The sequence below is a fragment of the Lepus europaeus genome, chromosome 9 (assembly GCF_033115175.1).
Source record: "Lepus europaeus isolate LE1 chromosome 9, mLepTim1.pri, whole genome shotgun sequence".
In the NCBI taxonomy this organism is placed as follows: domain Eukaryota; kingdom Metazoa; phylum Chordata; class Mammalia; order Lagomorpha; family Leporidae; genus Lepus; species Lepus europaeus.
In genome coordinates, this window is record NC_084835.1 from 121,231,625 (window position 1) to 121,250,300 (window position 18,676).

Consider the following 18,676-nt stretch of genomic DNA (forward strand, 5'->3'; position numbering starts at 1 on the left):
AGGAAGGAACAAAGACAGGAAGAGATACAAACGTGGAGTTGTGCAGTGCTGCCCCCTACAGTAGTCTACCTGTCATGTATTCACACACTCCTTTCTAAACAAAGATTTCCACAGCAGAAAAGCTCCTCTCTGTTGGCCCTAACCCAGCAATCAGAAGGAAAACAGAATTCCCAAACTGGATTGTTTCCGAGGCTGCCTTAGCAAGTACCATGAACTAGTGGCTTAGAACAGAAACTAAGCGCCTCCTGCAGTCCTAACACACGAAAGAGGATGAGGCAGGTGCTAGAGCACTTACCGCATTGCCTTCTTTTCCCACAATCAAGACAGATCGCCTAAGTAGCTGGCACTTAGCCTCACATGGGGCACTCATGTCCCACATCACAATGTCTGGCTTCAATCCCCAGCTCCAGGCTTCAGAGGCCAGATTCCCACTGACACAGCCCTGGGGGAGGGGGAGGTGGGGAGGGGGTGTCACCCACGTGGAAGGCCTAGGTTAAATCCCCAGCTCCAGGCTTCAGAGGCCAGCTTCCCACTGACACAGCCCTGGGGGAGGGGGAGGTGGGGAGGGGGTGTCACCCACGTGGAAGGCCTAGGTTAAATCCCCAGCTCCGGGCTTCAGAGGCCAGCTTCCCACTGACACAGCCCTGGGGGAGGGGGAGGTGGGGAGGGGGTGTCACCCACGTGGAAGGCCTAGGTTAAATCCCCAGCTCCGGGCTTCAGAGGCCAGCTTCCCACTGACACAGCCCTGGGGGAGGGGGAGGTGGGGAGGGGGTGTCACCCACGTGGAAGGCCTAGGTTAAATCCCCAGCTCCGGGCTTCACTTCCGGCCTTTGTGAGCATTTGGGGAGTGAACCAGCAGATGGTAGAGAGCACTCCTGCTCATTCTCTCTCCCTCTCTCTGCCTCTCAAATGAATTTTTAAAAGAAAATTAGTTACAGTAGGTCACAGAGTCCCTCATTTCACAGGTTCGAAGACTAAGGCTCCATTCGACAATTAAAAGGACCTGCTTAAGAGACCCAAGACAGAGGCAGCCAGCCCCCAAGACCCCCACCTCCTAATCATGCCACCATGATAAGATCATGCATCTTATCAATATAACTTTCAGCATTACTGAATCCTATCTTTAATGCCTCCATAAAGTAAACCAGCTACACACTTCCGAGGGCCACACAATCAACACATAAGGAAGCCCCATGCCCAGCCTCTGGCACACTGTGTCTACAGAACACACACTGATAGACTAAAATAACACTGAGCTTGAAAACACCTTTCTAGGTGTCAAATTTGTTGCCTAATAGTTTTAAATAAGTCCAGTAGCTTAAAAATTTTAACTTCTGTGCCTGATTTTAATCTCACAACGCAAATAAATTACACCAAGTTCAATTTAAGCCGATATGCTTTTTGCTATAGCTTGTGATATTTATATCACGTTATGTAAAAAAGGAACCACTGACTCCTTATTAACATGTAATGTTGCAGAGATATTAAAAATAACCGCCTTTCTAAACCACAGTCGATCATCCTATTTGGGGCAGCTGATTTTTCTTTACCAGAAAGAAACGCATGCAGCTCTAAATCACAGGTTGAAGTGCAGGCTTCCACGACAGGCCTGCTGTCAGGGCTCCCTACACCCATTATCCCACCAGGAAGTGCACCGGCTTACTGAGGAATAAGAGACTCGTCACGCCAGAGCTCCATATAAAGACCAATTTTAGTAACACTGGCAAACTGATTTAAAGTTCAAGTGCCCCATTTAAATTCCGATCTTTCTCTCCTACGTAATTCTGCATACCAGAACTTTTGCTAGTGTTGTGACCGCCTTGTCACAGGCTGGTGGCACGCCTGGCGTTACAGCTCTTCCACCAAGAGCGATGAGGAACACGGTTCCTGGGGACATCGAGCCTGGGAGGCCACGGAACCCAGCCCTGGAGATTGGGGTGGGGGGCCTGAGTAGCTCGGCCAGGAACAACCCTTGTCTACACTTAGACATTTGGCTACCAGAAGGCAGAATGCGCAGGGCTTCTGTATCTACAAAGTCGGGGACCCTGGAGACCGGAGACCGCCACCGCCGGCCCTGGGCAGGGGCGGGGGACGGGAACAGCTCGGGGAGGAGGCCGGGCAGACGCGGCGTCCAGACCCCGGCCCCTACCCCACCCCGGGGAGTCCAGGCCCAAGGGACCCCGGGAACACGGACCAGACGACGGGCCTGCCCTCGCCGGGCGGGCTGCCCCGTGCACGAGGCGGGGTGCGCCCTCGGAACCCTAGGGCGGGGGTCAGCCGGGTCCCAGGACCCACGACACCAGGACCTGACCGGGACACTGCACTGCTTGTACCACAACCTGGCGCGCCCGCAATTTCAGGACAAAGCGGCTGTTCCGCGAGAAACAGCCGGGGGGAATAAAAACACGCGTGGGAGAGCGGCGGGGCGGGGCCAGGGACACTCGAAGGCTTCCCGGACCACGGAGCCCCCACCCGCGGTTCCCCCCGACCGTCACCTATGCCCCGAAGCCCCTGGGCACCGCGCGGCCTCCCCAGGGCGCTCGCAAGCCGCCCCCCGGCCACGCAGGGGCCAGTACAGAGCCTGGAGGCCAAGCCAGTGCTGCTGCAGGAGCCGACCGCGTCCGGTCGCCATGGAGACCCGGAGTCCCGCCCCCGGGCGCGTGCGCAGAGCGTGGAGAGGCGGCGCCTGCGCAGTCCCCGGACACGCCCCCTCGGGGCGCCACCGCCCCGGTTCTCGCTTCCGGAACGGCGTTCTGGGAACTTCCGCGTCCCGCTCTTTCCCACGCTCCGACGTTCCGACGCCAAGGACGCCCCTCAGGGGCATGCTCCGTCAGCTCCACTTGGCAGTGTACTGTGTGGCAAACTCTTAAGAAAAAACTGAATTCTGGAGATGCCGGAACTACAGCTTCGGCCTGTACAGGACGGCAACGCGAGTTGTAGGTTCCACTTGACTTTTTAAACTTCGAGCACGGCCCCGCCCTCCTGTACTTGAAGGACGAGCGGCGCATGCGTCCCGCGCAGAGCGTCTGGGAGCCTTGAGAAGGCCGACGCGCCCCGAGCGCCTTGCATTGTGGGAGTTGTAGTCCCTTGCGCGCCTTCCCCGCCCGGCGGCTGCGTCAGGAGCAGGGCTCGGCACTGCAGTTCCCAGGATGCTCTCGAGCTTCCCGGGTTACCTTGCGAAGGCGCCGCGGTGCGGTGTGAATGTCAGCGTAGAAGGTGGTCACGTTTTTCGAGAAGGGAAAGCGAGCATAAACTTTTCTGGGGCGATGTCCTGTCGTAGGAGACGCCTCCCAGCACTGTGCGCGACGCGGGCCTAGGCACGTGTCCGGCTGGCAGCGTGGCGGACTGCGAGGCTCTGCTGGTTGTACTTGGCACCGTCCCCCGGCGGGACAGCTCGCGGCGAGCATGATCGGTAACTTCCTCCGGGCCGCGCAGTGTACGGAGAAGCTGCACAGGTGCTCGGGCAAGCGCTGGTTTTCGCCACACGTGGTGCTTCACAGATCTTGCGTGAAGCCCGGGCCCCGTTTGACATGGGGGCGGCAAGAGCCGCGGAGAACCCCACGGCCCGACCCTGGCCTCGGCGTCGGCCAGAAAGCCCTTTGGACCGGGGGCCCGAGCCCCCGGAAGGCCGAGGAGGACAGCAGCAAGCAGGTGTCCGTGCACAGAGGCCAGGGAAGGGACCCGGCCGTCTCAGCCTCACAGAAAGGTAACAGAACCCGCGGTGATGGGAGCGCAGCTGCTGCCGACGACGCAGAAGTGGCTGGCAGGTTGAACCAGCACGGTGACAGTGGGGTGGACGCCCACGGCGGCCCGCACGGACGCAGTGCTGGGCATGAAGGTCATGTCATGTTACATGTCCGCACGGGGTCTAGGAAGCTTCTCTCGGCTTGAGTGAGCCCTGGTCCATGTAACAGAGTAATTGGATAAGCACAAGAGAGAGCTGATCGGTTCATAGTGGGGAGAACTCTATGCAGGTCGACCCACGCCGAGGCCCTGAGTTAGCCCTGTAGACCACAGAATTAAAGGTGTCCATAACACCCCTGGCCTGCAATGTTACATGCAGTCATGAGACGTACAAAACAGGAGGAAGTGTGCCTTTGTGAGGGGAAATCAGATAGTTTCACAGGTATTTAAGTTTCTGTTTCTTGGTTTAATTGAGGGGGGAGAAGCAAAGAAAGCAGTGTAGACCCCTGCCCATACCATGCAGAGATAAGGTGTATGTCATTTCAACACAGATACATTTCCTAGTAAATGTTTTTGAAGTCTCAAAGCCTACCAGATGTTTTGTGCTCTACTAATGGGTCAGAGCCAATCTGATTTTTCATTCGTAATGGCGGTTCAGCATGAAGGGCGCAGCTGTACGCAGACGGAAAGGAGTGAAGTGTCAGCCCGTGTGTCGGGTCACCTGTTTGTGACAGGCTGGGCTCTCCAGAGTCCTTCCCTGACAGGGACCCCGTTCAGGGATGACAGACTTCCTTGCCACTCAGGGAGTCGGTGGGAGCAGTATTCCCAGATGTGGGAGATGCTGGCTGCAGAATCCAGGGAGGCCTGACAAGTGTTGTGGTGGGAAGAGTAGGGTGTGGTTTCATCTTTTCCTTGGGGTGGGCACCCTAGCACGTCTCAGACAGGACCCTCTGCAAGGCCGGCTGATGTGGTCGGCGAGGGGGCCTCTGCGTCTCCACGGGCACATCTTTCACACTCGGGGCACTGGTCTTACCAAGCCTTCCAGTGCACTGCCCCTTACTACCCCTGGCCTCTAAGACGATGGCGTCCATACTTTGCCAACTGTGCAGAGCAGCATTGTCCAGATGCGCTCTCTGCAGTGATGGAAATGTCCTCTGTCTGCGTTGTCCGGTTTGGTAGGCACACGCAGCTGTTGAGCACCTGAATCGTCCCAGCGAACTGAGTTTATTTCATTTAAATTCATCTAAAACTAATCACAGCCATGAGTGGCTAGTGCCGATTGTGACAGCCCAGGTTCAGAAGGCTCCAGTCCCTTAGGACTGTATATAAGGAGATGGGAGAACCAGCAGTCCTAAGCAAGACCACAAATACACACTGGTGTCTGCTCCATATTCGTACAAACTGCTGCTGCTCCTCAGTAGAGACAGAAAGGGAGGCGCTCTTCAGATCACTAGCCAATGCCATGAGGTTGTGTCAATGTGCTCCCAGGAAGTTGCAGTATCTGGCTTTGCACCTCTGTTGCAGCTACTACTTGGTTGAGTTTGCGCTGAAGTACTGTCATTCTCTGGCCTCTTCCTGGGGTTTCTGTCAGTGGAAGACTGGTGATTTACATGAGAATACGATGCGGACTACAACCTGTGGATCTTTAGGCCTCTAAGAGTAGCACTGGCTCTGGCATGCCCCCTTGGAAGTGATGCATTTTGATTTGCTGTCTTGGTTGGGTTGGAGGTGCTAGTTTCAGAAGCTTCTGTTTGACTCTTCCCGCTGGGATAGCTTTTCACCCGCCTCCAGAGAAACTCGAGTTACTGAATACTTCCATTCCAGCTACACATTTGGAAATCAGGGAAATGACTACTGGGTGCGTCCCTGAGCTCAGCTATGAGCACTTTACAAGCCAGATGCTATACTGTGGCCCCCTACACTCCTACAGGGGAGCCCTATGGCCTCTGGATCCTTGGGTGCCATTGTGACTGCAGGTCCTTAGTGGAGGACCGGTGAGTCATCGTATACACTTGTCCAAGTGCCTCAGAGGGAGGTGGCCGCCCTCAGTGATCGAACGACTGCCTACAGCCACCAAATCATCTAAAATAATTTCTCATGATTATACAACTGAGCATCATCCTTGTCAGCTGCCGTCAGTCTTCACATGGCAGCACCACGTTCCCATGGGACTGTTCATCTCAGTCTCTCTCTGCAGGTCTGGCACTGCCACTGTAGCCTGGCCGTTCTGTGTGATAGATGCATGATCTGTTTCATGATTCCTTTATCCCTAGCACTGTCGGGAGACCCTACTCTTTAGTGATGTAACTGTGTGGCTCCTTACGGCTTTTGTAAACAGTGTTCTCTGGCCTCTGGTACTCATGTCCACTCCAGCACGCCCATCCTCTGAGCCTGCTGAGCCTTCTCTCCAGTGTTGTTCTGTCCAGGGCCATTCTGTTATTTCCAGGAGCTTGGAACTCCATCCAGTCCTACTGTGTAGGCGCCAGGGACCCAAGTACTTGGACCATGTTTCACAGCTTTAGCAGGCACATTAGCAAGGAGCTGGATAGGAAATGGAGCAGCCAGGACTCAACTGGTGCCCGTATGGGATGCCAGTGTCACGGGCAGTGGCTTATCCCACTGCACCACAACATTGGCCCCAGATGTGAATTTTAACGTGTGGAACATGAGTAACACTCAGCACAGGGCTTTAGCATAGTAGGTGTGCAGGAGCTGCCTAGAGAGAAATGATTGAATGGCAAGGCAAGCTGAATGCTGGGAGAGGATCAGCAACCCAGGGTGTTGGGGCCAGTGGCCTGTTGGGTAATAGGCATAAAGACGGCTACTTAGTCACGTGATTGTGTTCTCAACGGGGACTTGTTAGTATTTGTTGAAGAGTATTTTGTGACATTAATAGAGACGCTGTCAAATGTAGCCCTTCTCAACTTCTGAACCTTGCTAAGGAGATTGGGTCTGTGGTGGTAGGTACTCTCTGGATCAGTCCCCTCAATTACACAGTTTGTTTTTTTAAACAGATACTATCTTTTTATTTTGAATTGCATCTCTTAAATTAAGTACCTGTACTGAAAACCTGGACTACTTGTTTATGTTATGAAAGCAATAGGAGCTTGTTGTACAAAAGTGAAAAGTGGGGGGCAAAAATAACAGTGTTAAAATTTTGCTGGTTTTCTGGAAAAAAATTGCAAGAGATTTGTATTTAAGAAGTCTAGATTCCTAGCGTGGTGAATAAATTATAAGTAAAATATTAGGAGGTGCTTCACTTATTCAGCATCAATAAAAAACTATAGTTATAATGGTAATGTTAAAGCTCTTTGTGACTATATGAAGATATATACTGACCGCTGTCCAAATATACACACTGTGTCCCTTAACAAAGCATTGATAGAATTCCTTAGTTACCAGTTCTTCTCTGCTTATCCCATATGCACACATTAGTATGTGGGGAAAAAAATACAGACATTCCCTCATTTAGAGTGGTTCAGTTCACCGTTTTTCCACTTTAGGATGGTGCAAAAGCAATACACATTCAGTAGAAACCATACTTTAAATTGTGAATTTGGATCTTCTCCCAGACTGTGAGAGGATCTCTCAGCCCTGGGTGAGGCAGTGAGCACAGCTGCCAGACAGCTCTGGGTTCACAGCGGAGTGAAACAGCCAACACTCTGCAGAGTGCTGTGTTGCTAAGGTGTGTTTAGTGCACCTCCAGTGTACAGTACACTCTGCAGTTTATGGTGTTTTAATCAGGACGTAACCCCATTGTAAGCTGAGGAGCACCTGTACAATCTGTGCAGGTTCTTCATGTTCTGAGTTACTTGAATCACATATTTCTGGCCAACCAAATTTGCATTCTGTATTTTCATTTTATGCACCAGTCTGGTGGAGTTCGGGTTGGGGAAGAGGTGCGTTTGGGAAAGCTACTGTCTGTTGAGAGTTGACACCGATTTTGGTCTCTTGACCCTTTGGTTGGCAAAACTGTCACTTACCTGTCCAGGGTTGTTTTCACTCCAAGGGACTGGAGGGGGATTTTAGAAAGTAAGAGGGTATTAGAATTGTAACACTGTGTTACACAAAATAAAAACAGATTCTGGGCCTGCTCTGAGTACCCTCCAAGTTTCAGGTACTCAGAAAGATTCGAGAGCAGCTGCTGCAGAACACACCAGAACGCACTCACTCTGGTCTTGAGCCTGTGTCTTGACGTCTAGAAACACCCAAGTGGCAAGCAGGTGGGTGATGGCGGGCACATGTGTAACTCATTGACATTTTCTCTTTACAGTGAAAGAAGCTGGAAGAGATTTTTCCTACTTGCTAGTGGTGCTTATTGGAATCGGCATCACAGGTTGCCAAAAACAGCAAGTATAACTCCCCTGAATATCTGTGTAACTCACCGTTTCATCTGGCCCCTGCTTTGCTTCATCTTTTTCTGTGATTTACAGGTGGCTTGTTTTACACGATTTTCAAAGAACTTTTTTCTGCATCCAGTCCTAATAAGATATATGGGAAAGCCTTAGAAAAATGCAGATCACACCCTGAGGTTAGTTCTCAAAACTGAATCACACAGATTCCAGTGATGGGGGGAAAAGTGTGACAAAGTGGAAATAGGCTGAACTCTAGCACCAGTTCTGAAACTTGTGAAATGTTTGTATAATACGTGATAGTTGGGTTGTGATTTTGTTCTTAGGTTTTTGTTCTGTACTTAAAACAGTTTGATTATGAGCATTCAGGGAATGGGTGTTTTCATTCTAAATGTATGAAAAGTTTCAGTAGTTGGTCATCGATATTCAATGCTTAGAATACACCAAAGTATCTCAGATGATGAGTTTTTAGACTTTTTTTATTTAAAAAAAAAAAAGAAAGAAAACTTGACTCATGGCTTCGTGATCATGATAGTAATTGACAGCACAAGTGCATTAAGTGCCAGCATTATGCTTAGTGTCCCAGTGCGGCGTCTTTACTGTCTCATGAAATCCACTTGCAGTATGTACTAACGTTGTCTCCACTTTGCAGAAGGGAAATTGAGTAACTTAACCACCATCACCCATCTGGTGCGTGGGAGAGCCAGAACCTGGATACAAGTCCCGTTCTTTAAAAAAAAAAAAAAAAATTATTTATTTATTTGAAAGAGTTACACAGAGAGAGAAGGAGAGGCGGGCGGGAGGGTCTTCCATCCACTGGTTTGCTCCCCAATCAGCCGCAATGGCCAAAGCTGTGCCATTCCGAAGCCAGGAGCTTCTTCCAGGTCTCCCACGCAGGTGCAGGGGCCCAAGGACTTGGGTCATCTTCTGATTTTCCAGGCCATAGCAGAGAGCTGGAATGGAAGTGGGGCAGCCAGGACTTGAACCAGCACCCATTTGGGAGCCAGCACTGCAGGCAGTGGCTTTACCCGCTACTCCACAGCGTTGGCCCCACAAGTCCCATTCTTAAGCGCAGCCTACCTCAGCCATTCCTGGAGGAATGAGCATGTGGAAAAGCTGCTGGTTATTTAAAGAACCCTGTCCAGAAGGAAGGCTTCATAGGATGGCTTTCCCGTGACCGGTGGCCAGCCAGTGTGGCCTGAGTCCTGCCAGGTTTCTTAACCCTAGGTCGAGAGCTGCAGCATTGGAAGAGACTGCCCACTGAAGTCTTGCATCATAAATACCAGGGTTGTTCCTCACACAGACCAAGGAGTGATGTCTGAGAACTAGACGAGATGCAGGTGCACAGACCGCTGTCGGCACGGACACCTGCCCTGGTTTTCCCAGGCACTGGCTCTGGATGCTCCTTCTGTCGGTTTTCTCTGGTGGTCTTGGCATCTCTCTTTTTTTTTTACTTTTTTTTTTTTTTACTTTTTTTTTTTTTTTTTTTAGACAGGCAGAGTGGACAGTGAGAGAGAGAGAGACAGAGAGAAAGGTCTTCCTTTTGCCGTTGGTTCACCCTCCAATGGCCACCGCGGCTGGCGTGCTGCCGCCAGCGCACTGCGCTGATCCGATGGCAGGAGCCAGGTGCTTATCCTGGTCTCCCATGGGGTGCAGGGCCCAAGGACTTGGGCCATCCTCCACTGCACTCCCTGGCCACAGCAGAGAGCTGGCCTGGAAGAGGGGCAACCGGGACAGAATCTGGAGCCCCGACTGGGACTAGAACCCGGTGTGCTGGCGCCGCAAGGCAGAGGATTAGCCTGTTCAGCCACGGCGCCGGCCGCCATCTCTCTTTTTAAAGCCACTGATTTCTCTTAACTGGGCTCTGCATAGCCTGGGAACCATGGAGACAGAGGCAGGGTAGGAAGTGTCCCCAGGAGAGTTGAAAATCTGCAGGAAATAAGAGGCCCATGTAGTTACTGAGAATCCAAATTCTGTCTAACGGGAAACACTCTTTCCAGACCACAAAAACAGATGTGGGCGGTAACCCAATTAAAGGTGAAGAGTGGCTGTGTTATGCACCAATAGCCTTTCAGAGGTTTTTCAGCATTTTGAACAGAACTCCACAGAATAAACACAGAGAATGAGATATTATTAAAATCATAACTTGCGGGGTTGGCACTGTGGTGCAGCAGGTTAACGCCCTGGCCTGAAGCGCTGGCATCCCATACAGGCGCTGGTTCGAGACCCAGCTGCTCCTCTTCTGATCCAGCTCTCTGCTATGGCCTGGGAAAGCAGTGGAGGATGGCCCAAGTGCTTGGGCCCCTGCACCTGTGTGGGAAACGAGGAAGAAGCTCCTGGCTTCAGATCAGCGCAGCTCCAGTTGTTGCGGCCAATTGGGGAGTGAACCATCAGATGAAAGACCTCTCTCTCTGCCTCTCCTCTCTCTGTGTAACTCTGACTTTCAAATAAATAAATATTTCTAAAATAAAATCATAACTTATTGTACTCCCACAAAGAACTCTATGGATAATAAACTTTACAATTCAATTTTGCCGGGCCGGCGCCATGGCTCACTAGGTTAAATCCTCCGCCTGCGGCATTGGCATCCCATGTGGGCGCCAGTTTTAGTCCTGGTGGCTCCTCTTCCAGTCCAGCTCTCTGCTGTGGCCCGGGAAAGCAGTGGAGGATGGCCCAAGTGCTTGGACCCCTGCCCCCACATGGGAGACCAGGAGGAGGCACCTGGCACCTGGCACCTGGCACCTGGGTCCTGGCTTGGGATGGGCGCAGCGCCGGCCGTGGTGGCCATTTGGAGAGCGAACCAACGGAGGGAAGACCTTTCTCTCTGTCTCTCTCCTTCACTGTCTTTGACTCTACCTGTCAAATAAATTTTTTTTAAAAAGTTAAAAAAATTCAATTTTGTCAAAATTTTTGAAGGGCACCTTGCCTGCCTAAAACAACAGAAAGTTCTAACATTCAGATGCTGATGTGTTTAATCTGCCCAGGTAAATTATTATGACGGTTGTTAGAGTTATCTCAGCTGTATAGAATTAAATTTATCTGTCATCTTACATACTGTTTCTTTGTATGCCTGGAAAATCTGACACTGAAGACACAGATGAAATAAGAAAAATGTTACAAAGTCAATAGCCAAGCTCTCTTGTGTGACATCAATTTTTTTTTTTTAACGGAGAGTACCAAAGTATTTGCATTTTAACTTAACAAAAATTTATGTTTCCTCTGTGTGTGAATTTTCCCAGTACGAAAAATTGGCTCACACCTGTAGATTTGAATTACTTTAAATTTGTTGTTTCTACTTAGGGTTTTTCTTTTCCTCACTGTGTTTAGTGACTTCAAAAGTCATTTTGGGGGTGGTGCTGTGGCCTAGCAGGTAAAGTCTCCACCTGCAATACCAGCATCCCACATAGGCTCTGCACCACTTTGAGTCCCAGCTGCTTCACTTCCAATCCAGCTCCCTGCTGATGGCCTAGGAAAAGCAGCAGAAGTTGGGCCAGGTGCTTGGTCCCCTGCTGACCATGTGGGAGACCCGGAGGAAGCTCCTAGCTCCTGGCTTTGGCCTGGACCAGCCCTGGCCGTTGGACTGTCTGGAGAGTGAACTAGCAGATGGAAAGTTTATCTTTCATCTCTCCCTCCTTCTGTGTGGTTCTTTCAAACAAATAAGGGGAAAAAAGTCCTTTTGATCTCATAGTTTTTAGACCCCATTAATTAATTCTGCTTTAAAATGTTAGTGTACTTTATATATATATATATATATATATATATATATATATATATTTTTTGACAGGCAGAGTGGACAGCAAGAGAGAGAGACAAAAAGGTCTTCCTTTTTCCGTTGGTTCATCCCTCAGTGACCGCTGCGGCCGGCGCACTGTGGCCGGCGCACCATGCTGATCCGAAGCAAGGAGCCAGGTGCTTTCTCCTGGTCTCCCATGTGGGTGCAGGGCCCAAGCACTTGGGCCATCCTCCACTGCACTCCTGGGCCACAGCAGAGAGCTGGACTGGAAGAGGAGCAACCGGGACAGAATCCGGTGCCCCGACCAGGACTAGAACCTGGTGTGCCGGTGCCACAGACGAGGATTAGCCTAGTGAGCCACGGCACTGGCCTGTACTTTATATTTAAACCATAAGATTTTGGTAGAGAAATACATGTGTTCATTTTTTGTCCTGGGAAATAAGAACAACTTCACTCCAACCTACATTGTTTTAAAACTACAAGCAACACTGTATCACTGCCTATGGCATTCTGCATGAAGCAATTGTTACTAGATGATTGTTACATAGTAACTTAATTTTTCAGTATTCTCATCATTAGAGTGGTCACTTTTTAAAGGATCCTATTTCACTGATTTTTTTTTTTTTCCTAAATAAATCACTAAGTTTGTCAGAACATGCTTTCCTAGGACACTAAATAAAGTACCGTCTTTGTTTGGCAGGTGATCAGTGTCTTTGGTGAGCCTGTCAAAGGCTATGGTGAGATGACGAGACGCGGCCGAAGGCAGCATGTCAGGTACCCCAGTCTGCTGAATTCAGGAAGCTTGGGGATCATTTTTAAATGAAAGGAAATTAGACTTCTGTTACTTACTTTTCTTGACAGTTTTATTGAATATGTAAAAGATGGGCTGAAATACATGCGTGTGAAATTCTACATCGAGGGCTCTGAGCCAGGGAAGCAAGGAACAGTGCACGTGGAAGTGAAAGAGGTGCAAACCAGGGATTGGAGGGGGGGGAGGTGGTTCTGGGCCCAGAAAAGAAAGCAGCACCTGGAAATACTTGTTTTTGTTTTTGTTTTTGTTTTTGTTTTTGTTTTCAGAACCCAAAGACTGGCGAGTGTGATTTTCGATATATATTTGTAGAAGTTGGATCTTATCCTGGAAGAACTATTGTCATTGAGGATAATCGATTTCAAGAGAATTAAAAGAAACCCTGCAAGCCTGCAGTTTCTGGAGGGACGGTGAATGGTGCACGTGGTCTCCCAGGTCTTCCAGGGTCCATTAGGAAGAACAGACAGGGAAGGGTACTGGCTCACGAAAGTGAGTTCAGACAGGCCAGAACAGCATGCCACAGGGCATGTTCTCGTTGTACCACTGATGGTCAGTCAGGGACAGTAGTCTGCTGTGCTTCAACACCTTTGTGATGAGGATTTCTTACTGAAAATTTCACACTATGTTAATAAAAACAGATTTCAATATTTTGTGCTTTTTAAAATACTGGATAACTATATGAAGCCTGCACAATAAAAATTAAAACTAACGAAAATATGTCTAAGCAGCTTCCCTCCACATACTGGGAAAACTGACTTGAGGAGAAAATAAACTGTGTGAACTGGATGATAAAACATTCTTCAGTTATCACAGGAAGGTTGTATACACTGTATGGCTGGGGGAACCTATCTCCTGTCCTCCCTCCCCCCAACACAGTGGATTGAGAGCATTCTGAGTAGTGGAAAAGCTGCGTGGACCTGGGTTCTCCCCTCACCTTTCTAGCACGTGTGTGTTCCTGTGCAGGTGTCTTAATCCTGTCAACCCTACTGCTCTGGGATTTGCTCAGGTGACTTGAGGTGAGAGGTGTAAGTACCTGGACCATAGAAGGTACCCATGTAGGGTTCCCTTCCCCTCATACTGCTGAAAGAGGCCTGGAGACCAACAAGAGCCATTAGAATCTGCACAGAGCCTTTTTTTCCTTAATATGAACACCGTTTTATTTGAAGTAGTTAGGGGTCTTTCACTTATGAGAACCTGATCTCATGTCTGTAAGGTGTTAGTGTGCTAGGGGAGGTATAGGAGTGCCCCTCTCTGTGGTGGATTTGGGGTGAAATGTCCCCTGCCGAGTATCCCTTCCTTCACTCAGAACTGTCAGAAATGAGTGAGTGTGTTCTTGAACGTGTAGGATGTTCAGGGCCCCCAGACGATCATCTCCTCTTTTAAGTTAGTCTCCGTGCTTATAAGTTAGTGGGTCTTTTTTTCTTGGTTTAACTACTTTTAAATGTTTCCTATTTTAATTATAAAAATGTCACACATCTAGGAAGTCCAGGAGCTAACAGCAGAATCCTTGGCTCCCTGGTGTGACACACTAGGTGGGTGAGCTCTTACTGTGTGTGGCTCTGTCTCCTGACCATTTCTTCCTGGCCTTCCCAGTAGAATGTTCAATGTCAGTAGTCTTCCTTCATTGAAACTTCAGCACTTGACAACCTGAGAGGTTCTGCTTGCTTATCCTGCACTCAGAAAAGCTATTCCATAGTGTACGACTGCTTGTGTACCTCCCATTATATGATAAGCCGTATCCCTTGAAGATCTGAGCTTACCAAGCTCCTTTTAAATTGGAATAAAACAAAACTTTTCAAAAGGGAAAATATCCCTTCAGGATTCTTCTGAGTAACCATAGGGAAATGCAGAGCATAATTATTTAGATGCCTCTGTTTTCTTATGACTTAACTTGATAATGTCAACATTTCATTTTCCTAAAAGCTCCCTTCATCATCAAATCTGGCTTCTCTGTCCATGGCCTCACTCCCATCTTCCTCTGAAATCAGTTCTAAAATCAGGAGTATATACCTCACTGCTCAGTATCCTCTTTTTTCATTTTTATGAAATTGATATTATCATTTTTATGAAAATGATGTGATTTTTTAATATTTTGTTTAAGGTATACAAACCATGCATTTCATGTATACAAATTTAGGAACGTGATGATTCTTCCATGCTAGCCTCCCTCCCACCTGCACTCCCACCTTTGTTCCTCCTCCCTCTCCTATTCCCATTCTTATTTTTTACAAAGATCTATTTTCAGTTAACTATTTTTTGTATTTAAAGATTTGTTATTTATTTTAAAATCAGAGTTACACAGAGAGAGAAGGAGAGGCAGAGAGAGAGAGAGAGAGAGAGGTCTTCCATCCATTGGTTCACTCCCCAATTGACTGCAATGGCTGGATCTGCGCTGATCCGAAGCCAGGAACCAGGAGCTTCCTCCGGGTCTCCCATGCAGGTGCAGGGGACCAAGCACTTGGGCCATCATCTACTGCTTTCCCAGGCCATAGCAGAGAGCTGGATTGGAAGTGGAGCAGCCAGGACTAGAACTGGTGTCCGTATGGGATGCCGGCACTGCAGGCGGCGGCTTTACCAGCTACGCCACAGCACCAGCCCTTCAGTTAACTTTATACTAATGAGATTAACCCTACACTAAGTAAAGAGTTCAACAAGTAGTATGAAGAAGAAAAAAACACTTCCTCAACAGTTGAGACGAGCTATTAAAAATCATCACATCTCTGTCAATTTCATTCCTATAGATTACCTTTTAGGTATTCTATTAGTTACTACATATCATGGAGAATGTATGGTATTTGTCTTTTTTTTTTTTTTTTCCTAGATCCTGATCCTCTCCTCTTTTTTTTTTTTTTTTTTTTTTTTTTTCTGACAGGCAGAGTGGATAGTGAGAGAGAGACAGAGAGAAAGGTCTTCCTTTTTGCTGTTGGTTCACCCTCCAATGGCCGCTGCGGCCGGCACATTGTGCTGATCCGAAGCCAGGAGCCAGGTGCTTCTCCTGGTCTCCCATGCGGGTGCAGGGCCCAAGGACTTGGGCCATCCTCCACTGCCTTCCCAGGCCATAGCAGAGAACTGGCCTGGAAGAGGGGCAACCGGGATAGAATCTGGTGCCCCGACCGGGACTAGAACCTGGTGTGCCGGCGCCACAAGGCGGAGGATTAGCCTGTTAAGCCACAGCGCCGGCCATGGTATTTGTCTTTTTGGGAGTCACTTACATCACTAAGTATAATGGTTTTCAGTTGCATTCATTTTGTTGCAAATGACGGGATTTCATTTTTTCTTTTACTACTGTGTTGTATTGTATAGTGTATGTATACCATAACTTCTTTATCTGGTCTTCAGTTGATGGACATCTGGGTTGATTCCATATCTTAGTTATTGTGAATTGAGCTGGATGGCTGGGTCATATGGTGGGTCTACATTGAGATTCTAAGGTGTCTCCATGCTGTCTTCCACAGTGGCTGTACCAGTTTACACTCCCACCAACAGTGGATTATGGTAGCTTTCCCCCCATATCCTTGCCAGCATCTGTTGTTGGTTGATTTCTATATGTGAGCCATTCTAACAGGTGAGGTGGAACCTCAGTGTGGTTTTGATTTGCATTTCCCTGATGGCTAGTGCTCCTGAGCATTTTTTCATCTGTGCTGGCCATTTGAATTTCTTCTCTTGAAAAGTGCCATTTCTGGGGCTGGCACTGTGGTGTAACAGGCAAAGCCACCACCTGCAGTGCCAGCATCCCATATGGGCGCTGGTTCAAGTCCTGGCTGCTCTACTTCTGATCCAGCTCTCTGCTGTGGCCTGGGAAAGCAGAAGATGGCCCAAGTCCTTAGGCCCCTGCACCCGCATGGGAGACCTGGAAGAAGCTCCTGGCTCTTGGCTTCAGATCAGCACAGCTCTGGCTGTTGTGGCCATCTGGGGAGTGAACCAGAGGATGGAAGACTTTTCTCTCTCTGCCTCTCTTTTTCTCTCCTTGTAACTCTGACTTTCAAGTAAACAAATAAATCTTTGTTTAAAAAAAAAAAAACAGAAAAGTTGGGGCTGGCACCATGGCTCACTTGGCTAATCCTCTGCCTGCAGCGCTGGGATCCCATATGAATGCCGGGGTCTAGTCTTGGTGGCTCCTCTTCCAGTCCAGCTCTCTGCTGTGGTACAGCAGGGCAGTGGAGGATGGCCCAAGTGCTTGGGCCCCTGCACCTGCATGGGAGACCAGGAGGAAGCACCTGGCTCCTGGCTTCGGGTCAGCACAGCGTCGACCATGGCGGCCATTTGGGGGTTGAACCAACGGAAGGAAGACCTTTCTGTGTCTCTCTGTCAAATAAAAAAATTAAAAAAAAAAAAAAAACAGAAAAGTGCCATTTCTTAACTGGATTGTTTTGTTGTTGGGATTCTTGAGCTCTTTATAGATTCTGGATGTTAATTCTTACCAGTTTCATAGTTTACAAAAATTTTCTCCCATTCTGTCAGTTGCCTCCTCACTTTGCTGAGTGTTTGGTTTGCAGTGCAGAAGCTTCTGAGCTTGACATAATCCCACTTGTGAATTTTGGTTTTGATTGCCTGTGTTTCTGGCTCTTTCCCAAGAACTCTTTGCCTATGCCAATGTCTTATAGGGTTTCCCCAAAGTTTTCTAGTAATTTAATGGTATTGGGTTGCAAATTTAGGTCTTTGATCTATTTTGAATGGATTTTTTTATGGAAGGTGTAAGGTAGGGGTCTTTTTTCATACTTCTGCAGATTTGTTGAAGAGATTATCCTTGCTGCAGGGTTTGATTTTATCACCTTTGTCAAAGGTAAGTTGGTTGTTGATGGATGGATTGATTTCTGGAGTTTCTATTCTGTTACATTGCTCTACATGGCTGTTTTGTTTGTTTTTTACAGTAGCAAGCTGTTTTGATGATAACTGCCCTGCCTTGAAATCTGGTAGTGTGATGCCTCTGTTTTGTTTTTTTGTTTTGTTTTGTTTTGTTTTGTGGGTTTTTTTTTTTTGTTTGTTTGTTTGTATAAGATTTCTTTGCTATCAGGGTCTTTTGTGTTTTCATATGAATTTTAGCATTGATTTTTCTAGATCTGAGAAGAATGCCTTGGTATTTTGATTGGGATAACATTGAATCTTTAAACTGCTTATGATAGTGTTCACATTTTGATGATATACACTCTTCCAATCCATGAACATGGTCATTTCCATTTTTTGCATCTTCTATTTCTTTCTTTAATGTTTTGTAATTTTCATCATGGAAATATTTGACATCCTTTGTTAAATTTATTCCAAGGTATTTATTTATTTTTGTAGCTATCGTGAATGGGATTGATCTTAGAAGTCCTTTCTCAGCAGTGGCATTGTCTGTATACAAAGGCTATTGATTTTTTGTGTTAATTTTATATCCTGCCACTTTACCAAACTCTTGGTGGAGTCATGGATCCCCTATATATAGAACCATGTCATTTGCAAATAGAAATAGTTTGACTTCCTCCTTCCCAATTTGTATCCCCCTGATTTCTTTTTCTTGCCTAATGGTTCTGGCTAAAATATCCTTCCAGGAGTATATTGAATAGTAGTGGTGAGAGTGGGCATCTTTGTCTGATTCCAGATCTCAGTGAGAATGTTTCAAACTTTTCCTCATTCAATAAGATGCTGGCTGTGGGTCCATAATAAATAGTCTTGATTGGTTAAGGAATGTTCTTTCTGTGCCCAATTTACTTAAGGTTCTCATCATGAAAGAATGTTGTATTTTACCAAATGCTTTCTCTACATATTTGAGATAATCATGGTTTTTGTTCTTAAGTTTGTTCATGTGATATATCACATTTATTGATTGGTGACTGTTGAACCATCCCTGCATACCAGGGATAAATCCAACTTGATGTGGGTGAATGATCTTTCTGATGTGTTGTTGGATTCAATTAGCTAGTATTTTGTTGAGGATTTTTTTTGTCTATGTTCAGAGATATGGTCTATAGTCTTCCTCTGTTGTATCTTTTTCTGGTTTAGGAATTAAGGTGATGCTGGGTTTATAGAAGGAGTTTGGGAGGATTCCCTCTCTTTCGATTGTTTTGAATAGCTTGGGAAGATTTGGAATTAGTTCTTCATTAAATGTCTGGTAGATTT

At 47.7% G+C, this 18,676-nt stretch overlaps 1 protein-coding gene across 1 annotated transcript; it reads left to right on the forward strand.

The window, feature by feature from the left end:
- Positions 1 to 2,958: 2,958 nt before the first annotated feature.
- Positions 2,959 to 13,087, forward strand: TIMM21 (translocase of inner mitochondrial membrane 21). Its single transcript, XM_062201802.1, has 6 exons — positions 2,959 to 3,706; positions 7,958 to 8,020; positions 8,118 to 8,215; positions 12,470 to 12,543; positions 12,631 to 12,736; positions 12,847 to 13,087. Exons 1-6 carry the CDS (start codon positions 3,406 to 3,408, stop codon positions 12,949 to 12,951), a joined length of 747 nt encoding a protein of 248 aa, XP_062057786.1. The 5' UTR covers positions 2,959 to 3,405; the 3' UTR covers positions 12,952 to 13,087.
- The last annotated feature ends 5,589 nt before the right edge of the window (positions 13,088 to 18,676 follow it).

Bases quoted from the DNA above. Each gene is read 5' to 3' on its own strand.
- TIMM21 (XM_062201802.1), top strand. From the start codon at position 3,406: ATGATCGGTAACTTCCTCCGGGCCGCGCAGTGTACGGAGAAGCTGCAC. The intron at 8,021-8,117 runs GTTGCCAAAAAC...TGTGATTTACAG, and splicing joins TATTGGAATCGGCATCACAG to GTGGCTTGTTTTACACGATT. The intron at 8,216-12,469 runs GTTAGTTCTCAA...TTTGTTTGGCAG, and splicing joins AATGCAGATCACACCCTGAG to GTGATCAGTGTCTTTGGTGA.